Here is a 24,296-nt window from a genome sequence, read left to right on the forward strand (position 1 = left end):
ATTTTCCCGACTAATTTCTTTTGTCGGAAATTATTGATATTAGCCGACTAATAAGATGTTTAGTCGGTAAAAACAATTTTTTTTCGAATTTTAAAATCAATAAACGAAATATATGTGCCGACTAATTAGTTTGGTCGGCATTTACATATTTTTGCCGACTAAAGACAATTTTAGTCGTGGAATATCAATTTTTTCCCCCTTTTTAAAACTTTCAAGAATGGAAATATTTGTTTTGACTACGTTGATCACGATGCAACTTTCCCAATCAAAACCATTCATTTTTTGTCCTTCTTAATCATAAGTTTTTTGTAAAATTTTGGCTTGATCAGGTTAAAGTAGCCCTTTTATCGGCACACAAATTCTTAAATTAAAAACAATTCTTGTTTGATCAAGTGTTTACCCATATGGGATTAAGTTAATTTTTGGTACAAATGATCTTGTTCGTATTACGTCAAAGATAGATGATTTGGATTGCCAAGAAAGATCTCTGGCGAGACTCATTTAGTGCATTATAACACTTAAACGTCTCCAAACGCATTAAATAGCTTTCGATCATGTGGTCGCTGATATCGAATGATCTTCGATTTTGGTGACAATATTACAATCGGTAAGATGTGAAATCCTAATGATTCAGATCGAGCATTATAAAAAATGACTCGATAGCTACCTTTGCAATCTATATGTTTGATTTACTTGATAATCAACAAAGCCTTATGTTGTATTCATTGTTATAGTAGCCACACGATTGCAAGACAATCATGGCGATCGAGATCGTTGATTTTGTTGCACTTGTGGAATTATTTATTCTCGAAAATTTGCAACTTGATCAGATTTAGAAAACCCGTTTACCGAGACATGAACTCATTAGAAAATAGGATTTTCCTTTCGATCAATTGTCCAACAAAAAGTTATCAACTATAATCTTGGTAAGAAAGATACAACCAGTAAAAAATTAAAGATATATTGTTTTGATTGCATAAAAAGACCTCAAGCGGAGCTTGGGTGGTGTGCTATAAGACTTTAATGCTTTTGGACACAGTAAAATTTTTTCGATCATGTGGTCGCTGATATTGAATGATCTTTGATTTTGGTGACAATAATATAATTGGTAAGACATGAAATTCTAACAGTTCAGATCAACTATTATAAAAACATTCATTGTGATAAAATTTGGAGTTTGTATGCAATGGTGACGCAATTAGAGCTCACTAAATATTTTCCCCTAAATTCGAAATCAGACCAATTGTCGACTAAGTTAATTTTAGTCGGGGACATTGTATATATTTTTGCGCCAAATTGAAATTTTTGCAAAAAAAAAGGCGGTATTTTGATAATTCCCGACTAAGGAGTTAGTCGGCAATTTTGTTTCCCAAATGCAACGGCACCGTATAACCACACCTGATCTAACCCACCCCAATAATATAATCGGTTTCGTCACTTTCCCAAATGAAACGACAATTTTCTCTTCCTCACTTTTCTTCTCTGCCCATCGCGCTCTCTCTTTCTCTCCCCGCTACTCTCGTCAACAACGACAGCAACATCGACGATGGCGGTGGAAACGAACAACTCGACGACAGCACCAAAATCCTTTGGGTTTTCCGGTTTCGGTATCTTCTGTTCTTCTTGTTTGCTTTGATTTCACGTGAAAGGAAAAACTTTTGGAAAGCCCTAAAATATAGTAATCTGTATTATCAGACAAGACTTGTTGAGCTTTTGAATTCTAATAGTGGGTATCGTGTGGAAGCCTTTGTTTTCCCTTATAGAAAAACTCTGATTAGCTGGAATTTTTTTTGGGTTTCTTAGGGACAAATCTGTGAGGCTAGGAGTGGGCAAGACAAAATAATGTGATTGGCTTGAGTTGAAGACTTTGTATGGTAATTCATGCTCTTCTATACTTGAATTTATGATTTTATTGTTCAATTCCATACTTGGCATGTAGCTAGGCACTGAATTGAATCCATGATAGAGGGTTTTAGAGGTTGGAGTTGGGTTTAATTTCAGGAAATTTGTATATCTTTTGAATATGCTAAACTTTGTTTTTGAACAAGTTGAATCTGTCATGTATTTGAGGAATTTTTATCATTGATGTGCCAATTGTGTTATTTTCTGGTAATTTTACTGGAGATGCCTCTATGTGTTTAGCATATGCTGTAAAAATTTCAGAATTTTACATGAATTAAGGAAAAAGATAAAAATCACGCACCAAACTGCTGTCAGATTTGTGTATGTGCAGACAGCACCAACACATTTTGAAGAAACGAACATATGTCCTAGCTCGGGTATAGGTTTTACGCATCGTTTCTTGATTCTGAAACTAGACTTACATACCTTTTTGAATATGTAAGGTTTGTGCCTTAAATCCTTCTAGGCAAAATCAGTTTTTGTTCCGAAGTTAATGGTTTGATAATTCTGGAAATCTGGGCAGCTTTTGGAGCTATGTTTTTCATCAATTTTTTCATAGTTGAATGTGTTACTGACTATGGGTTCGCATGGGTCTTAAACCTTGATCAATTGGTGATGTTTTGGTGTTGGAATCATTGGAAAATATTGAGTATGTGAGTTTTAATGAGCGTTTGAACACATTTATGGGTCACTTTTCTACACCAAAACAGAAGAGACTTTAGAGACTAAACTGTAGGCTCGTGAGAAAACAGTAACCTCGTAAAAAAATCCAGTTTCATCATATATATTATAGATATAATGAACCACTTATAGCTCAAAATTACATTTGCCTCTATTTTGTAGTGTAGAAAATACCGTTTGTTCATGTATCTCTAAATGAATTGTGAAATTGATTTCTTAGGGAGTTATTGTTCTCTGCAGCATCTACGATATGGACAGTTCAAATTTTTCGTTGGGCGGTTCAAATTTATAGTTGCACGTCCAAGATAGGACCAAAAAGTAATGAAGTAGGATATGGAGGGGAATTGAACCCCAAGGAGTCTCAGGGGGAAAAAACCGATAACCACCAGGTACAATGAAGTAGTACATCCAATTCTATTAGTACATTCAACTTTGGTAATACGACATTTCTAGTTGGACCCATCAAACGGTCACTTTCTTTTGTTCTGACATTAGTCTTGTGTGTGGCTCTCTTTCCTTATCTCTACCTAAACCCCCCATCTTTTTTTCCAAACACAAGTACATAAAATGAGCATGCCAAAAGACAAAAAAAGAAGAAGGATTAATTGTTCAATATAGTGCGTGCATTATCTCTAAATTTCTTCCATTCTGTTAGTCTTTCGAAATCAGTGTTAAAACCAAGAACCATGTCCGAAGAAAGGAACGAGAAGCCGGAGGAACAACAACGGCAACAGTGGCCCGAACTAAAGCTACCGGAGTTGCTATATGCGGACACGATTAGGAAACTACACGAAGTGATATGGCAATATGTTGATTAATTAACTACTGTTTGTTGGATATCAATTAACTATCTTGATTTCCTCTCCGTGCCACTGCTTCCTGTAATTTTATTTTACCAGCATTCATGTTAGTTTCTTGTTCAATGTTTCCATCTCTTGATAGCTTATTGCTAACATATTTGTCCATGTTAGTTTCTTGTTCAATGTTTCCATCTCTTGATAGCTTATTGCTAACATATTTGTCCTGCTGTTCCATCAGAAAACTGAATCTTATTGAATTGGTCTGCCCGTTTGGGTTTCTCGATCGACTGACTTATTTATTAGTTTGCTTTTGCAGGCAATGCACCTTTGGTAATAGCATAAGGGATGGCCTGTAGTATTGTACAACAGTGATAGAACTCTGTGTAAGCACAACCCTTAACCCTTCATATACCCTGTGTAGTACAAATATGTTAATCAGCATTGTGAATAATTTGAAGCAATTGAAATAATTATATAATAACATCACCCGTTCTCCATGTGACTGCAGTTAGTTTCCTCACATAGATACCAACTTTGATTTACCATTGCCTTATTGTGGCAGGGAATCTCTACTCTTGGGTAAGGGTAAATTATACCTTTCTAGATGTGTTATTTCACTCGTAAAATTTCCTACTTTTCATGAATTTGTTTATAACTCAGTGTTTGGGTCAACCTTATCCGCAATTCGACTAATTATACTGTACTTTGCCGTGACATAAAATAGCCCCTGATGGAAGACTTACTAGTTCTTTAACAAAGGCGACGCAATGAGGAGCAGGAGGAGGAGAAGAGTCGATTGGAGGAAGAGCAAAAGCAACGTGAGGAGGAACAAAGGCGACACGTGAGGACGAACAAAGGTAAATATCTATTGGCCCTTTTAATCGCGAAAAAATAAAAACTCATCTCTTCTGTATCAAAGTTGTTATCAAAGTTTTTTTAAAAAACTTACATGTTCTGACAATGTTGGGGCAAACCTCATGAATTCTTGGTATCAGTAAGTTTGAGAGACATATAACTGGAACATAGTTTTTTTTTTTTTTTTTTTATCGGCAACAAGAACATACTTATGAGGATCAACTCAGTCCTAATGCTTCTTGGGCTTCCTCCAGATTCTCCTCAAAAGACTCGGACACTTCCAATATAGAAATAGTACTTGTATTGGCACTCTTTGTTGGCTTTACCAAACAAAGAATCTTTTATGCTTCATGAATAAGTTGTAGTTTTTGTATCAGTCGTCCACTGAATTTGATGTACTTGATGTTTGATTATTAGCTGGTGTTAGTATTTTATTTTTCCTATGACAAAATTTTGAAATTGTTGTTGTGCTTTTGTGGTTGCAGACTTGTCCTCTTGTTGGTGAAATGCTTGAAAAGGTCAAGATCGGAGGATGATGGGGCATAACCATTTGAAGGAAGTTAGAGTTCGTGGATTTTGTGGGAGCGAGTCTCAAATCGAGTTTGCTATGCACTTGGTGAAAAAAGCTATCGATTCTTGAACAAATGGTAGTGTGACCATTAGAGTGAATCTTGTTTTTTTGTCATCTGTTTATTGAAGTAGAACTTTTTAGTATTTTGCGGTCTAAGGGTTTGAATACATTTTGTTACGAAACCTAGATTTTTTTATTTTTCCATTGTGGTTGGACACGTTATTTTGCGCTCTAAGAATTTGGATACAAGTTGTTTAAGTATTTGTTGGACACCTCTACTTATGAAAGCTTGTATTTATTTAATGGAATTTTTATTTTGTATTAATTGCATTAGGTTAGCAATTTTGTAGATGTAATGATTGTTGGCTGAAATTTACAGGGAATAATTATGTGAAAAAAGTTTGTAGAAAATTCTGAAATAACAAATTGGTATGGAACATTTCCCGACTAAAGTTTAGTTGGCAATAGGCCACAAATTAGTTAATTCGAAAAGACATTTGACGACTAAACAATTAGACGGTGATAATTAAAACACATTCTCCGACTAAACAATTAGTCGGCCAATAGGAAATACCTTCCCTGACCAATTATTTAGTCGGCCAATAGGTAACATTCCCCGACTAAAAAATTAGTCAGGAAATAGGCAACACATTTCCTGACCAAATAATTAATCGGCCAATACGTAAAACATTTCCCGACTAATCCATTAGTCGGCCAATAATAGCACATTCGCCGACTAAAATGTTAGTCGGCCAATAGTCCAATCTTTGCCGACTAAACATTTTTTAGTCGGCAACAACCTTTGCCGACCTTCTTCCACTGACTAATGTGCCGACCAAAATTTTTAGCTGGGTAAGGCTTTTGCCGACTAAAATGCCTACAATTGCTGACTAAACTGTTAGTCGGGAATGGTGTTTTTTCTTGTAGTGAGCGCATAGAGGGAGAAGTGGGGAGGTTATAATTTGCAGACGGGTGATGGGTAGCCTTATTTTCGGCTGGAATGGGGGAGAGAGTAGTTGAGTGTGGGAGGGAAGTTTGGGTTTAGTTATTACACACACACACACACACACACACACACACACTCTCTCTCTCTCTCTCTCTCTCTCTCTCTCTCTCTCTCTCTCTCTCTCTCTCTCCCATTTTCTTTTTGCCTCTTCTTCTTTTATTTTTTTCAAGTACCACGTTGGCGGCGCGTTTGTAAATTTGACGTTTTGGCCCCTTTAGCTGATGCTCCTCAAACCATTTATGGGATTGGCGACATACGACTGGTCCATGGCGGTTCAATTGCGTCGCAGTGGAGAGACCGCCAACGGTTCTTTGCTTGCTTTCCGTCGGTACACCTAGTCGATTCCTTCTCCAATTGCTACGCTTGATTTCTCCAATATCGCTCTATCTTTGCTCGCCGGTTGTGTCTCCGGTTTCCCTCTGTTGCTCATCGCTACTCCTTGGTCTCGCTTTCTCTGCCTTGGTGGTCGGCCGCTGATTTTACTTGTTGGGGTTACCGGTTATGCTTAACTGTCAAGCCTGACTAACCTCTTTGGTTCGCGGTGGTGAGTCTCGCGTGTCTTTGCCAGTCTTTTCTCCTGGGTTCAGATTAGTTTTTGGCCTAACAGTTTGGCGAGGAGGCGATGGTGGTCAAGTTTCTTCTGGCTGGCTGCTTTGATGGTGGTTAGCGGTGTGCGGCTAGGTTTGTTGTGGGTGTGTGGTGAGGGAGGCAATGGGACGTCCAACGGTTTTGGTTGTTGGTGGTTATGATGTGCTTGCTAGGGTTAGGTTGATTTGGGCTAAATTGATTGGGCTTGTCCCATTATTTGGCCTTTTAGGCTATTTAGGTATTGGGGCTTAAATGTTTGGGTTTTATCTTTTGTTATCTGGGCTTTTAAGCATTTATGTATTTGAGCTGTATCCCATATGTTTTATAAGCCTGTCCATTTAGGTGTTTCCTTGGTAGGAATCTTGCTAATTAAGGGATTAGGTCTCGAACTGGGTGCTCTATTGTCGTTCTCCTTATCCTTTTAATCTTTGTAACAATTTCAGAGATTAATAAACTTTCTTTTTCCTATTAAAAATAATAATAATTTGGCTACCTAAAATATGCGTAACGAACACCAAAAAAAATCGTAGCTATTTCGGGTGCACCGTACACCTCTATTCATAACTTCAACTCAAAAAACACATAATCAATATCATAAAAATGTGTAGCTAATGAGCTAAAATATTCGTGTCATACATCGAAAAACTCGTAACAGATGCTAAAAGTATAGATATCATCCTCCAAATCTATTTGTACTATATATTTTCAAGGTACACCATTTTTGTAAAACAAAAAACATGTGTCAATTACACCAAAATTATGCATAACAAAAAAAAAAAAAAAAAAACGAAAAATTCTATAAATGATAAGTTCAACTTTGGTGTCCCATAACTTTCTCCTAAAAAGATAGGATTGTTTGCATAATAAAAATGGAGGTAGTAAGATATGGGGCATGTGTCCGTTTGTCAACTTAATTATGTTAGAATAGTTTTACATGGATGGACGGGTGGATCTTTGTGGATGAGATTGTGAGCCACCGAGAAGAATATTGTTTGAAGATAAAATAAAATGTGGGGTACAGAATGATTAATGTGATTTGCCCAAAACAAAACGAGTTTGCTGAGACTGACTTGTCAGCCAAGCAAAATCTTGACTGGGCAACGCTAGTCAAAAATACCCATTAGCATCGTTCTCGAACTAAAGTCCAATGTTGCTATCTCAATAGGAACCATGCACTATTAAAATAAAAATCCCTAGCTAGGGTTTTGCCAAAATTAGGATTTAAGATCAAATTCAAACCTTTCTCAGGTAATATAATTTTTTTAGGATCAGCTCATTCAAGATTTTGCCTTCATTTAAAATTGAATCCTCACAAATTGACAATTGAATGATCTCAAAATTAATTGAGGTACGAACACATTATGTCTACATGCCTAATTCATGATGTTTGACAGAAGTTTCGACATAGTTTTTGAAGTTTGACTAGTCCCAATGATTGATTTATTCAAACTTGGAATTTCTGATTCGTCAACCCCATAGATATATGTAGGTAGAACTTTTCTTGCTCCGCGTGGAGCTCTCCCCCTCTCCATAAATACCCAATTCCACTTGCTCGATCTCTCTAATATTTATTCTCATTTCCCGGCCTTCACAAAACCCACAAAAATTAACTCCCGCAATCTGCTCCATTTTTCCATCTTTTCTCGATCAACAGCTCAGAAAATGCTAATGGGCGAACCTCTGCCCCAGTTTCCCCGACCCACACGACCCGCATTCAGTTACGATATCGATCCAGTTCCATCCTCTCTATTTCCCGATCAAGATTCCACTCATGAAGAATATCACCATCCAGAATCACTATCCCTACACAAACCCGAGACGTGTTCAGAATCGAGGGATACCGAATTCGACCATGACGACGCGTCATCGTCCGATCAGATAAGTCTTTCGCCATCCACTGGGAAAACACCCAAGGGGGAAAAAGAGGCGGTGGACGAGCTGCTTACGATCTTGGTCGAGTGCATGGAGGAACTCAACACGCGGAGCAGAGAAACCCTGCTCTGCAAATTCTTTTCGGAGATAGAGAGAGAGGAGCGGCTCGAGCGGTTTATCGTCGAGAGGCTGAAGCAGTCCCGAGTCAAGGCCATTTCGGACTTGTGCGAGAAACTTCCCAAAAGAAATTCGGAGGGAGAAGGTGATCATATTTCGACATTTAGCGATACGGAGGCGGAACCGGTGTTGACTAGGAGCATTTCGGAGTCGGTGGAGGAGTTGTCGCAGAAGCTTGAGAGGTTCAAAGTAAGGACTCTTGATTTGGTTGGGCCGGTTGTCGCTAATGAGGAAGAAGCAAAGAAGTGATGATCTGATTTTTTTTTTATTTTTTTCTTCTGGGTTTTTTGATTCTTTAATTCTCTTTTAATTTGAAAGAGGTTTTTTTTTTCTTTTTCTTTCTCTGTTTCTAAGTTTCATCGAGCTGTTACTATTTGTTTTGATTGGTCATTGTGACGGCATTTGGGTCTCATTGTACAAAATTCAATACTGGACCTTTTTTTTATTTTTTTGGTAATCTTATCACCAATCTAAAGAATATTCTTTTCTAGCTTGAAATACTGTTCCGAATCCAGGGATACCGAATTCTCCGAGAAATCCATTAAATACGTAGGAGTATTTCTTTATTTTTTGCTTGAACCAATGGACAAACTAATAGCAAAAACTCTATGAGCACAATTACTAATACAATAGTGTTCGAAGCCGTTTGATATTCAAGATGAGCGACCCAACAACATCGAACTGCTTTGACACAATGTATCCGGAACTATGTTTCTAAATTGTGTACCTTGTGACTGCACCTTGATTACAACCAATTTTGCAAGCAACCTTGTGGTTTACGACCTTGTTAACTGTCGTCCGTGAAGAAGGCTAATATATATCCACTACTGAAAATGCATATTTAAACGAATTTAGTGCTACAATACACACCATTTATTTGGATGTGTATCATATGCACCCTTATTAAAATACACCAAAATGTTATGAATCCAAAAATGTTACGAATCTATTGCTAAAAAGTTACGAATCATATTGTTGAAAAGTTACGAATTTTTAGTATAAAAGTTACGATACGAAATAAAATGTTATGAATGACAGGTCCTACAAGTAATTTTTTATGAGGTGGCACAATATGAACCACACAATAGATGCATATGATATACACTTTAAAGGAATGTGTATTGAAGACTTTCCCTTGTCTGCAACGTACATATATAGTACACCTTCAAGGCACGCAAGTTTATAATTTTATTTGTTTAATTCTAGTACTGCTGGAACCTTCAACGTGTTTGGCAGGAAAATATAGTTCTTCCTAATGACGTGAACCTCTTGCTTTGCACTTTGGGCTCGTTTGAATGAGGTATTAGGTTTGAAGGTATTATGTAAAAAGGGGAAATTAGATAGTATGGGGTATTATATAAGAAAGGTGGATCAACATTGATGTGACGGAAAAATTAAATAATACTTAATTTAGATGAGATATAAGATGGAGGAATAAGGTTGTTTTATAGCTGAATGGAAGAGAGAGGGATATTATAAAGTGGGATTCCACATTGCCGACTCCCACCCTAGCCATGTGTAAGCCCCCCTTAGAAGGTATGAGGGGGGGTATTAAGATATCCTCGGTTATTGGCTTGTCAAACCATGCCATAGAAGAGGGCCCACATATTAGAAGGGTATATATTACAATACCCCTTTCTATTGTGGCATCCAAACAGACCCTTTAGAAACAGAATAACCGACCGGAACATCTTGTTATTAAATACTAATAAATAGAAATAGTTTCCTATAGGAGTGATTATTTAATTAGTGCTCTTGGGGCACTAGCAGCATGTGGTGCTCTAGAGGCCTCTACCAACACATACATTCACGTGTTTTATATATTTAGTCTTGTGCCTCATTTGATCTTCATCTTCCTAATTTCGTAACATGTCAGTCGGGTGTCAGGTGCACCTTATAATTCCTTAGGTGACCCGACCCGACCGAGTAATTTGTGTATAAAATGAAAAACAAAACCCTAAATCCATTACTCCTGTCTCCTCCTCTTCCACTCCTCGTTTTCTCACTCTCCCACAGCCCCTCAGACCTAGGGATGGCAATCCTGGCCACCCCATCCCGCCCCGCCCCATTCCCCGCCCCAAATGGATTGGGGATTCGGGGATCGGGTAGGGGATGGAGATAATTTTTTTTAAGAAATGGGGAACGGGTAGAGGATGGGTATGAGTCTGTCCCCGCCCCATCCCCACCCCGCCCCGTTTGTGTGTGTGTGTGTGTGTGTGTGTGTGTGTGTGTATATATATATATATATATATATATAATACTCCTATACAATTTTCATTTATGTATATAACTTATTTATTTTATATATATAACTCCTATACAATTTTCATTTATGTATATAACTTATTTATTTTATATATATATATATATATATATATATATATATATATATATATATATATATATAAAATAAATAAGTTATATACATAAATGAAAATTGTATAGGAGTATTATATATACATAAGTGAGGAAGAAAGAAAGAAACTAAATCTCACAGTCAATTAACATAGAAGTAATTGAATTCACTTACCACGGATAGAAGATTAGTAGAAAAAGAGCTCAAATCGATAGTTCTAGTCAGATAAATATTGTTCACGTCTGATAAATATTGTTCACGTCGGAAACTCATGAAATAGTGTCGTGTTGAGAGACTAAAAAACGAAGCTTTAAAGAGCTTTGCGTGTGTTGTTTGTTCTTGGCGTCTTGCTGCAGGAGGGATACCGGATTAAGAATACCGATTTTGTCTGTGATTCCAGTTGGATCCCCGATTCCCCACGGGGATCCCCGTTCCCTGTTTGGGGAGGGGATGGAGGGTAAAAATAATTCCTCGGTGGGATCGGGGAGGGGATGGGGATGGATTTGGATTCGGGGATCAGGGACGGGGATAGTGGTATCCACCCCCTACCCGCCCCATTGCCAACCCTACCCAGACCCAGACTCACCACCACCACCACCACTCCCCACTCACTCACTCTTTCTCTCTCTCTCTCTCTCTCTCTCTCTCTCTCAAAGGCCACAGCGCGTAAGTGAGAGGACGTCTCTCTCTAGTGCATTTGCCATTTTGTGATCGATTGCCATCGATTTTTTTACTGTTCGTGTATTTTTGGTACAATTTGTTTGGTAAGACTGTGGAATTTATAGGTATTTTTCTTGTTTGGTATTTGGTGCATGTGTAACCTATGATTTGTGAAAGTTGGGACTCTGATCTGTTCTAGTCTTCTTCTAGATTGAACAAGTTTTTTTTTTTTTTAATTGACGATTTGAGCAAGTTTTTTTTTCAGTGGCTATAACCCGACCAAACCAGACCCAAACGATTATGCACCTATCTCGGTTGGAACCCGACAAGAGTTTTGGTCGGGCACAAGTGACCTCCTACAGAATCCGACAAAAGTTGGGTCAGGTTGTGTTGGGATGGTTCGAGTTTCCAATGGTATTAGTTCAAATTCCACCCAAGTCAAAGTCTTACACATGTTTTATTATTCTCTGGTTTTTCCCAAAAGTGAACTGGTATTAGCTCATTCCTTCTTGTTGTTTGTCCTTCCAACTTCTTGTTGGGATCATGCATTATGTCTTTAATGCATGGATGCTTTATAACCCGTTCCGCAATGAGAAAAAAATCTTTATTTTTTAAAAAGTCAATTTCAAGTTAAAAAATTATGGATTTATTAAAATTTAAAAATATGCAATATGGATCTTATTTGAAAGATCTCATCGAGATCTATTATACGATGCAAAAAAAATTAAAAATTTATTTTTCATTTACATTATTTTTGAGTTTGAAAATGTAAAATAAACTGCTTATTTTTTAAGAAGATTTCTGGAACGGAACCTAATGGCATGAGGAAGTGTTTTTTTGTGAGACGCACACGAATTTTTTTACTGTAACTTTTGTGTGTGTAAGGGTCAGGTCTAGGACTTGATGAAAGTGTATTTGTAACGCCCTGATTTTTTAGAATGTTAATTTAAATACAGTAAAACCAAGTCTAGTATTTATTTAAATAAAATCATAATTTAGTCTTACAAAACAATAGATCTTGAATCGAATTACATTTATACTACAAAAAAAAAAAAAAAAAAAAGGGGAGGGGTACTATGGTAAATTCTACTCTTCAAGGCATCCGTCTTCTTCTGCAACAACCTGCTCCACATAAAATTCTCCCTATTTGTCACTTAAGCCTGACATAATATGTCAGGGTCACAAAAGTAATACCGTGAGCTTTTAAGCTCAGTAGCTAGCTCGTACTCCCATGTCTCTTACACTAGCAAAAATATCATATAATTTTGTAAAGTAAATTGCAGAAAACAGTTCATCACATAAAATCAAATCAACAAATGAAGTGTCAGTGTCTTATCAGAATTTATCATCATCGCAGCGTATTGTAATTAGTGTCCTTATTTTTCAAGTATCGATTCCACTTTCTATTCTTTTCTTTTTTTTTCTCGAGCACTGGTTCCGCTGACTATTTTTCAAGACCTACCGAGCTCCTAAGCTAAATTCAGATTTTGCCACCCAAAAGCACTGATTCCGCTGACCGTCTCTTTCAGGATCTACCGGACTCTTAGTCTTGGATCATTTCACATTTCATAACACACACAACACTAGTTCTGTTGACCATTCTTTCAGGACCTACCGGGCTCCTAGGCCACACACGCACACCCGAGTCATGGTTCCGCCGCCCATTCTTTCAGGACCTATCGGGCTCTCATGTTTACACACGCACACCCGAGCCATGATTCCACTGACCATCTTCAATAGACCTACTGGGTTCTCATGCTCACACAATCATCAATCCTTTTCATATTTCATTTTCTCATTTCTTTCCGTATTTCATTTATCGTTTCTCGTGTCTCGTAAACATCCATCATTTTCTCACTTTCACATTTTTCTTTCAAAGCTTGCTACCACATGCGATAATAAGTTGATACTAATTTCCATACTTTTTCATGTGATATCATTCAAAAGGATAACAGAATATAAGGAAATAATAATAAATAACAATACTGACACTTCATCGATAATCATGTCTTGCTTTAATCATTTGTAACTTTCATATGCGAAATTAATTGAATTCTAATTCCAGTAGTTACATCCAAAATTATGTTTTCCCAAGTCTCAAAGAAAAACAACAGATCATCAACAACGTGGCAATAGTTCCCCCATCAATCATGATTTCATGCCCAGTTTCCAGTTAACTTCATTAACCCCTTTCTCCTACATGCAATTAACGTAAAAGTCAATTTTTAATATTTTAAGAAAATTATAAAAGTGATATATTTAGGTAAGTAGATAGGAGGTTTCTACTTTACTTTTAGGCGGTAGGGGCTGACTCTAATGGCGTCGGTTCAGTAGTGGGCAGCACAAACTCTAATTGGCCTGATGCTCTCTTTCTAGAAATTTTTTTTTTCCCAAATGAGAAAAGTAGAGTGTGTGTAAAAAAAATGGGGTGTGGGGTGAGTATTTATAGGCAACAATCCCCTCTCTCTCTCTCTCTCTCTCTCTGACTCTCTGAAGCGTTCTCTCTCTCTCTCTCTGAAGCGTTCTTTCTCTATTAATATACATGTCTCTTGCTCTCCACACTTCTATCCAATTGGCTAGGTTCCTAGCATAGCACTAATAGCACCTATGAAATTTCTCTCTCTCTCTCTCTCTCTCTCTCTCTCTCTTATGAAATCTTATCCTTCCTCCTCTCTCATTCTCTCGGCCAGTTCTCCTCTCTCTTTCTCTCTCTCATTATTTTTTTTTCTTGCCCACCAAACTACAATGGGATAAGTACGATAATAGGATAAGTATATTATAGGTGTGCAAGCAATTAATGCATATACATGTACATATATACATATCAGGTTTACACTTAGATAATATTAATTACTAAATCAATTTAATGAATCAAAACAATTTAATTTGATAAAATATTCAATTTTATTTGGAAAAAAAATAGGTCGAAAATCCGAGTTGTTACAGTGTTCTTGTATGAGTGAGTGTATAAAGGTTGTGTGTGAGTTATTCATACTCAAGTATACTTGTATAGAAATTCTCATGGTGAAAAGAACAGGGATCCTTTCCGTGGAGTAGGCAGATTTTTGCCGAACCACGTATATCTTGCGTGTGTCTCTTATTTTATTTTTCATCGAACTTCCATTAGTTGCAATTATAGTTGTGTTTGAATCTCGACGCTTGGGTGCTTTCGCGTTTAATCCCAACAAGTTGGACCTCATATATGTAATGATGTTTCCTAAAGAAAACCGAGTTTGCTGAGACTGACTTGACAGCCAAGCAAACTCTTGACTGGGCAACGCTAGTCAAACATACCCATTCGAATCGTGCTCGAACTAAGAAGGCCTATTTTGTTGTCAATACCAAGCATATATCATTAAAATAAATCAACAATAATTACTCAAACTTCATTACAGATCCTCTTTTCCCCGACCTTTTTTTTTTCTTTCTAATTTTGACTATTTTAATTCCTCCAAATAAAGATATCTTATTTTTTTACTATTTTCTTACAGAACTTTCATTTTAATCAAACAGGTGCAAGCAAAAAATTATTTTTTCTATTTCTTTTTTTTTCACTTCACTTTCTATCATTTTCACTTTTTATTTTATTTTTCTTGCTAATCAAATGAACCCTTAGATGGTACCTATAACTTTTCTAAAGCCAGTTCGTGCATTTTAATTAGGAACCTCGCAAGTAGACAGTGGAATAATTTTCAGAATTAATCCAGGTATATATAAACTAGCACAAACACTTGAATATATCGTCAGAATATTTTATTAGTACAGTAAAATAAAGGAAAGCTTTTCATTTAGACACTCAACCTAAACAGTCTACATGCCCGTGATGTTCCCAGAAGTTTCGACACAGTTTTTGAAGTTTGACTAGTCCCAATGATTGATTAATTCAAACATGGAATTTCTGATTCGTCAACCCTATAGGTAGGTACAAGTTCCTTTCTTGCTCCGCATGCATCTCCCTCCCTTTCTCTAGCTCTCTCTCTCTATAAATACCCAATTCCACTTGCTCGATCTCTCTAATATTCTTTTCTCATTTCCCGGCCTTCACAAAAACAATTAACTCCCACAATCTGCTCCATCTTCCCATCTATTGTCCATCAAGACCCAAACAAATGCTAATGGGCGAACCTCTGCCCCAGTTTCCCCAACCCACCCGACCCGCATTCAGTTACGATAACGATCCAGTAGTTCCATCCTCTCTATTACCCGAACAAGAACAAGGTTCCACTCATGAAGATTCATATCAACATCCAGAATCACTATCCCTACCCAAACCCGAAACCTCCCAACACTCCGAACCCGAACAGTACTACACGGGTTCGGACCATGACGACACGTCCTCGTCCAACCGGATAAGTCTTTCGCCATCCACTGGGAAAACACCCAAGGGGGAAAAAGAGGCGGTGGACGAGCTGCTTACGATCCTGCTCGAGTGCATGGACGAACTCAACACGCGGAGCAGGGAAGCCCTACTCCGCAAATTCTTTTCGGAGATTGAGAGGGAGGAGCGGCTCGAGCGGTTTATCGTCGAGAGGCTGAAGCAGTCCCGAGTCAAGGCCATTTCCGACTTGTGCGAGAAGCTTCCCAAAAGAAATTCGGAGGGAGAAAGTGATCATATCTCGACGTTTAGCGATACGGAGGGGGACCCCGTGTTGACGAGGAGCATTTCGGAGTCGGTGGAGGAGTTGTCGCAGAAGCTTGAGAGATTCAAAGTGAGGACGCTTGATTTGGGCGGGCCGGTTGTCGTTAAGGAGGAAGAAGCAAAGAAGTGATGATCTGATTTTTTTGAGATTTCCTTTTGGGTTCTTTAATTCTTTTGAAAGTTTTTTTTTTCCCCCAGTTTCTACGTTTTGACGAGCTGTTACTATTTGTTTTGATTCGTCATTGGTGACCGCATGTGGGTCTTATTGTAAAAATTTCAATACCAGACCTTACTAGTACTTGTTTTGATTGGTCGCAGCTCATGTGTTAATTGTTTGGAACTGTTTGATATATATCCGAACCCAGCATTACCGAAATGTAATTTGGACACACGTATTCAAAATGATGTTGTAAAATTGCGTACTTGGCATTATGTTCTTCAAATAAAAAAAAATGTGACTGGACCTTGATTAAAATCAATCTTGGAAGCAATCTTTTGGTTTACGACCTTGTCAACAGTCGTACTCGAAGACAGGATCGGTTAAATATAGCTAACATCAAATGCATTAGCATACATTCAAGGCACGCAAGTAAATTTATAGTAACTTGTTTCTATTGCTGCTGGCCTAGAACCCTTCAACGTGTTTGGCAGGAAAAGATAATTTTGCCTAATGACGTGAATCTCTTGCTTTTTGCACTTCAATAAGTTTTGAACCATACACAAACACTTATACACACTCACAATAGGGATGAGACTCACACACACTAAAGGTGTGCAGTGTGTGTGGGATCCACCCCTATTATAAGTGTGTGTAAGTGTTTGTTTGTGGTTATAGCACCGTTGTTTGGAGTTTTTAAATTGGATCCTTATATCTCATTTTACGTAAGTATTCGTCCAGCATTATTTGAGCAATTATGTTTTTATCCTCTTAGATGGTGAATTACCTATATTACCCTTTTAATATGATATTCATATGTAGGTGTATATTTCCTTCCTAAATTAGTGGGATTATAGTAATTATAGTTACCTAAAATCATGGGATGATTAATGGATAGGAATGAGGGAAATTTCGAATTCGCAATTTTTTCAAATCTTTAATGGATAACAGCTGAACTATGTAGGTGTATAACGAATTCGCATTGGATGGCTAATGAACCTGTTTGACCTTGCTTTGATGGGGCTGGTTTGTTGGATGCCATGAAGTTGATCCTCTACCTACTATTTTTGAAGCTAGTATGGCTATTTGGCCGGTAGTGCAAGCTTTTTGGAATGGTTTCTGCTGCAAACTCTGTTTGGTTCTGGATGGATCCATTTCTCTTATGGTTTCATTCAATTCTGTTGAATGTATTTTTTTCTCTTTTTTCCTTTTCTTTTGGCATGCTCTATGATTCAAGTTTTCTTTGTATTTAGAGTTTGACCTCATCGATATACCTTTTGCCGAGTTCAATAAAATCTTGTTGTCGATCAAAAAAACAAAGGGCAGTTCTAGCACCCCCTCTGATTCTTCTGACCTCCGACTTCCTTCCGCACGCCGCAGGAAAATCAGTGAGTAATCTCTTTTCTCTTCTCTCTTCTCTCTTCTCCTTCCTCGTTCCCTCACCCAACCGCCGCACGCAATGGAGCCATGGCCGCTGGCCCTTCCTATTTTATTTCCCCTTTTCCTCAGCTTCTAGCCACGCAACGGCAGCTGCATGAACTAACCCATCGCCACCGGCGCTCATGTGCGTGTATAGTTTTCTGTGTACCATGCGGGGGTGTGCGTGGGAGGATGGAGTTTGTATGTCTGTTGTAGTATAGGAGTAGGTGTATGTGCTATTAGTAGTTATTGAATTATATTAGCCCAAATCAGTGATTCCTTGATCTAATTGAATGATTACTTAAATTAAAGTGGGAATGAAGTTGAGTGAAATAATTTCTAGGTAACTAACTACCCAACTGTGTTGAATTTCAAAGTATCTATACTTGTGAAACTAGAGTTAGTACTTGTATTCATCAAAGCGAGTAACGACTATTTAACCCTCGAGTCGTCTCTAAATTGAGAAAGGCCAACTCACAAACGGAAAGGCCTAAATGTATTTCTATTATGCTATTCAACAAATAATGACATGAATTAATTGGCAAATAGGTCAATTTGAGACTTATGCAAGAGTGTGATCAAGTCTTTAGCATTGCTCTCAAGAAGTCAAAGGTGAGATACTCTACCTTAGTTATATTGTTTTTTTAAGCAAATTATGTTATGTGCTTCATATGTCTAAAGTTATGATAAGTATACAAGTTATCAAGAAAGCATGATTTGATGAATTGATTTATGCCTCTCATTTATGCCATGAAACTATGCTATGAACTCTTTATTCAAAGACAACGATTTTATGAGAATGATTATGATTATGAATGAATGATTATATGAACACCTTGTCATCTGAAGGCGAAGTTGATGCATCCAAATAGCGATGTCCCGAGTCTGGGGGACGGATTTTAAAGATACCATGACCAATGAAGGGGTTATAAGGGAGGAACGTTATGTGGCACCAGCTGCCAGTGACTTGATTATTTCACACCACATGCGGTCGCTCCCTATTCATGTTTAGGGGTTGGATGCGCATCATAAGATTATGTGATGATGATGTTATGAATCCTCCTCTTATGAAGTTATGATAAGTTGTGTCATAGAAGTTTATGAATGTTAATTCCATAGTAAAACGTATAACTCTGGTACTGTATCACACACGAGTTGTCGGCTTATGAAAATTAATTTTTTTCCTACAGGTATTGCCAAGTAGGAATGAGAAACGTTGCTGCCTGGGAGACATGTAAAGAAGTTGTTTAGTCAATGTTTTGAAAACTTCAAATTTGGGAATTGACTATTCCCTGTTTGGCGTAAAGTCGCTTTATATTGTAAAGTTTTTAAATCTTGGGTTATTTACCTAGACACCCCTACAAAAATATCCGTTTTTCACGGTCACCCCCTCAATGAATTTTCGCTACGCCGAGATCCCTTCATTAAAGTTTTCATTTGAAGAACCTAACTCCGTTGGACGAAATAAATGAAAAGACCATTTTGCCCCATATATGTACCCACAATAAACACACCAAATCATTCCCCAACTCTCTCTGTGCAAATGGAAGCCCCAAATCCCATTCACATTCCAGTCACCACCAACGCCGGCACCGGCCACCACGGAAGCCATCTCTCTCTCTCTCTCTCTCTCTCTCTCTCTCTCTCTCTCTCTCTCTCAACCATGGCTGGCGAGATCTACAGCTCCGACGACCGTAAATCCAACCGGAGATAAAATCGTCGATCAAAGTCGGAGACGAAATTAATGCCGAAGACAGCCATGACACTCAAAAATCTCAAGTTTCCAAACTCAACTTTTATATTTCAACAAACAAAATCGATTCAATTTGAGTTCATCGGAGACTATCGTCAAGTTCGTCATGATCAAAACCCGCCAAAGCCGTGAGATTGATTCCTCAAAACTTGTCAACTTCGGATGGCAGACGAAATTGCTTCAATCGAACACCCATCGACTTTTGCCTTGTTTGGAACACTTTATGAAAATTATTTTTTAAAAGATTCTCTCTAGATTCTTCCTACTTTTAATTATTTCTCTCTCTATCTCTCTCGACTTATTACTCCTACTACTTTTTTCAAAAAAAAAATTCAAAAAATGTTCCAAACAAAGCATTTGTTTTTCAAATCTGAGATCGTCTCTCTCTCTCTCAGTGATGTTCGATCCCCAGGAGCAGGTGGGTGGAGGTGTATGGCGATCAGTTGTTTTCGGTGGCCGACAGTTGATGGTGGCGGTGAGTGCTTGTGCGTGGTGGTGGTCGGCAATTGGTGGTGGCAATGTGTGTGCTGGTGCGTGGTGAGGTGCATAAATTGGTTTGGTTTGGGGTGGAGCAAAAATAGTGCTGTGGGACACATTAGGGGCAATATTGGAAGATCAAACCACTTTTAAAACAATTTTGGTAAAAGAATTAACGGTTCTAGATGGAAGGCTAACGGAAGGGGTTTAGGAGAAAAGTAAACTTTAATGAAAGGGGTCTCGTTGCAGCAAAAATTCGTGGAGGGGGTGACCGTGAAAAACGGGTATACATGGAGGGGTGTTTAGGTAAATAACCCTTAAATCTTTAAGGCTCTGACGGTATTTTTATGTCAATTATGCTTCCGCGCTTTCAAATTTTTACAATCTTTGCATCTCTTGGACTGAGTAAAAAGGCCTTGGGTGGAGGTTAAATTCACTGGCCGGTCACGATAATCTTATCATTTTAACAACTTTTGGCCTCGGGTGGAGGTTTGACCGGTGAGAACACCATTTTTGCCTTTCATCCCCAGTCTGTCGGCCAGCGTGCTAAAACGGCAGTTGTCAATGGGACCGGAAGGTTGTCCGTTTGGTCGTTTTCTGTCGTAGCTGACCTTATGCCGGTGTTTGGTGGCCCTCGAGACGGCTTATTCTCATGCGAATGACCTAGTGCGTCATTACGGGGGCGTAATAATTAGAGATCCCTACAACGATCCCTAAACGATTGCTGAAAATTCAACTGTTCACGGATGAGTCGGTCTTTCTTGCTGTCTTTGTTAGGAATTCTTAGTGACTAGAGATGTCTATTTCGGCTTGGATTAGTCTATGTGTTTGCTGACAGTTTGCTTGCAAGTGTAGTAGACTTAGGTGGGCTTGATTTAAGTCCTTTCCTGTAATCATGTTTTTCTTGCATCTCTGATCCGCTTTGGATTTTTAATGAAGATTTGCCTTTCAAAAAAAAACTCTTCAATTTGATTTCGAGTTCCAGCCGACTTTTTATCCATTGTTTAGCTTCTAGAAGTTTTTTGTAGCTAGTCAAGTTGTTCATTTTGTAGCCTAGCCTATGTTTTTCTCCATTTATTTATTTATTTTGGTAATTTGTTTTTCTCCATTGTAACACTTTGACCTACTTTTCTTCATCAATATTAACAGCGATTTTTTTAATTGCGTGTCTCTACCTTTATGATTCCTTCAATTTTCGAATATGTTATTCTCCGATGGAGAAATTTAACCAAGGCAACAAACCACCATTACAACCTTCCCAATAGGTCGTAGCACAATCTCTAGATGGAAGTCAACATTTTAGCCCTACGGTTTAATCCACTTTTATATCACAACAAAATTTTGGCACGCTCGCACACTACACTCAACTCACTCACCTCTTGCCCGGAGGTTGCCGAGCTCAGTAGCATTAGCTTGTAACCAAGTGGGACATCAAAATATTTGGATGGTGGTATTTGGGACTCTGATATGACGGGTGCACTGCTCTCTCTACTTTTGCACGGAGGTCAACTCTCGTTGACCATCTCAAGGAAGGGACCCTTTTTGGCATGCATAGTGGGACAGTGTAAACATTGATTATCGGAATATGACGACAAGGGATAAGAGTCATGCCAAAGGAAAGTCCATTCTACCAAAGGACAATAAACCGCACGAATCTGCTATCTGAAAGCCCTCGTTGACACGAGTGTCGCACGCCACTCTAGGATAAGGCCCCACTGCAACGACAAGCTCTGGACACGTGAAAGCAACCATGGGCAAAGCTGATAACCCACAAGACCACTGCGAGCACAATACCAATTCCAAGGTGTGGGCACACGCCCCAAAATTTTCAATTTTCGTCTTTAGAAAAATCGGGTGCGCCCCTCTTTTTTGGGAAGCGCGGCAAAACGCTTACAATTCAGAGTCGCCACTCGGGTTTTGCGGTGAAACACCTAAGGAACCGAACTTGAAACGTTTGCCATGTTGTTTGATTTTGAAAAGGCGTAGACCGGTCCGTCGTCACCTTCGATATCTGAGGTTCGGGAGCCAGATTACAAGAGGGGAAGGGTTTTATGGCACCCCACTCGCCCGATCTGAAAATCGGTCTCTACTCAAGCATTTTGTAAAACATTTGCATTTTTATAATCATTTTTGGGCCAGTTAGGGCGGGGGAGCAGTTAAAGGGGATTGAAACTGTAACAAGTTGTATTTATATGACAAAAGATGGTGAATATTATTTTTTGAAACAAATAATAATAGATTGAGAACAAGCACGTGTGAGTGTTTCAAATAAACTGGAGCACGCTATCCCAGAATGAAGCACGCAAAAGGAGACTATATGCACTGGCCGGGCCGCTGCATATAGGGACCACTTGCGCGCGCCACCGGTGTACTAGCGTGCACCGGTAAATCTAAACTCACAGCTCTTTTTCTCAACCCTCTGGGCTCTGGAAGGACCAGTGCACACCCAGGACAAACCACACAGTTAATATAACAGAATAAATGCAGTTACAGGCATCAGAAGTGACTTTAGAGCGGTAAAATAAACAGAACGCCCCATAAACAGTGTGGGGTACGTAAACAAAGGCCAAGACTCGAATATCATGCAAGGGCTAGCCACTGGATCCATTGCAACTGTCGTACGCTAGTCCATAGACCCCGCACACCAGTTGTCATACTTGGTCGGTGTTTGGCTTTGCATGATCTGGGCTCTGGAACATGACCAAAGGGATCCCAGAGGCCTTTAAAATAAAAATAATAGAAAAGCAGCTTCACAGTTCTAAAATACAGAAAGCAGTAAACTGGTTTTTAGCGTGCACAAAGGTGATAAGACAAAATAAAACAAGAACAGGATGATCAGTGGTCCCCACGCCAGTGGTGCACGTACAGCCATAACTGGCGCACGGCTTATGGTTACTGGCGCGCGCCACTTATCATTACACACGATCATTGAATCTTTGCTAGCTTTGAGGCCAAGACTGGTATTGATTACCAGCCTTGACCCTGCTAGCACCCCTCAGGGGTCAGAATAGGACACAGAAACAAAGGTGGTATACCTTTAAAAGGAGTTTGATGATGGGTTTAAGCTTTACACTTGGGGTTTGATGGATGTATGGAGGATGTGGGGTGTCATGGATGTATGGAGAAGTATTTTCTTCCTCTTTCAACTGATGGGAGAAGAGAGAAAGCAAGAAGAAAGAGAGAGAGGGAGCTTGTATGCTCTTTAAGAGTCTTAATCTTGTGAACCCCTTGCATATAAATGCAAGGGGGTATTTATGGCCAAAGAATGACTGAGAGAGGGCCAGTAACCTGCTGGTTAAGGGCTGGTTGGGTTAAGAGGTGAGCCTCCCGTGGATTAAATGCATGGGACTTGGGTTGAAAGGTGGTGTAGGAGAGAGGAGGAGCCGACTGCACAAGGGTAATCATCAGGGGACTGTAGACTACGTCATGGTGGCCACAAAAGTCTCAAGCACGTGGTTGAATAGTGATATTTGACAGGGTTTGACTGGCATACGCCGAAGCTTTACCTGCATGCGCCGGTGAGAACTAAGTCAACGGTCGATGACTGACACGTGGCAGTTGACCGGCGCACGCTAGCGCGGTACTGGCGTAAGCGAGTATGGTTTTGCTGAGGCCTTTTGGTTATGGCTTGAAGGGTCTGGGCAGGGCTTGACAAAGGTTTGAACGAGGTTCAGGATGCTCAAAGCTCAAACACACCGTTAGCCTCAGGGTGTTCTTGACCGTAATCATCATTGGGGAATCAAAAACCCGTAAGCAAACTGTTCCGGACAGTCCAAAATAGGGTGTCTACAGTAGCCCCCCTTTGACGGCACTTGAAACGCCATTGATTTGGGTACAAGTAACATCAAAGGTCTTCTAGACACCCCCCTTCTAGGCTCTCCAAAACACAAGGCAAAGAAGACATGAATTTTTAAAGAACCTGAGTGATTAAGTCCGGCCGACTGAATAATTGAGAAAAGTCGCCATTGCTGGGGATAATATAGACGGGTAGACTGCCGCTGGATTGTGTTGGGAAGGGCAGTACATGGTGCCATAAAAAGGCGAACTCTCCTAGGGAATGACCCTCTGCAAGAACATCGACTCTATCGGGGAAGGAAGATAATTGGACGGATAGATCGTCGTTGATTTGAAATTGGATGGGTGGATCGTCATTGATTTGAAACTGGATGGGTAGACCGTCGTTGATTTGAAACGGGACGGGTGGACCGTCGTTGAGTTGAAACCGGACGGATGGACCGTCGTTGATTTGAAACCGGACGGGTGGACCGTCGTTGATTTGAAATTGGACGGGTCGACCGTCGTTGAGTTGAAATTGGACGGGTGGACCGTCGTTGAGTTGAAATTGGACGGGTGAACCATTGATTTGAAACCGGACAGGTCTCT

General features: G+C 39.1%; 1 protein-coding gene and 1 long non-coding RNA gene across 3 annotated transcripts; both read left to right on the forward strand.

The window, feature by feature from the left end:
- Positions 1-3,144: 3,144 nt before the first annotated feature.
- On the forward strand, positions 3,145-5,009 carry LOC131324660 (uncharacterized). Its single transcript, XR_009199407.1, has 2 exons — positions 3,145-4,240; positions 4,724-5,009. It is a non-coding gene; the product is annotated as an uncharacterized LOC131324660 (long non-coding RNA).
- Positions 5,010-7,968: 2,959 nt separating this feature from the next.
- On the forward strand, positions 7,969-16,382 carry LOC131324661 (uncharacterized). 2 transcript variants are annotated; one of them, XM_058356728.1, is made up of 2 exons: positions 7,969-8,537; positions 8,643-9,013. In XM_058356728.1, the coding sequence occupies exons 1-2, from the start codon at positions 8,066-8,068 to the stop codon at positions 8,699-8,701; spliced, it is 531 nt and encodes a 176-aa protein (XP_058212711.1). In that variant the 5' UTR covers positions 7,969-8,065; the 3' UTR covers positions 8,702-9,013. The 2 variants fall into 2 exon arrangements, with proteins under 2 accessions (XP_058212711.1, XP_058212710.1); XM_058356727.1 differs by adding an exon at positions 16,306-16,382 and having other exon boundaries at positions 7,971-8,797.
- Positions 16,383-24,296: the final 7,914 nt, after the last annotated feature.

This window comes from Rhododendron vialii, chromosome 4a (assembly GCF_030253575.1).
Source record: "Rhododendron vialii isolate Sample 1 chromosome 4a, ASM3025357v1".
Classification (NCBI taxonomy): Eukaryota; Viridiplantae; Streptophyta; class Magnoliopsida; order Ericales; family Ericaceae; genus Rhododendron; species Rhododendron vialii.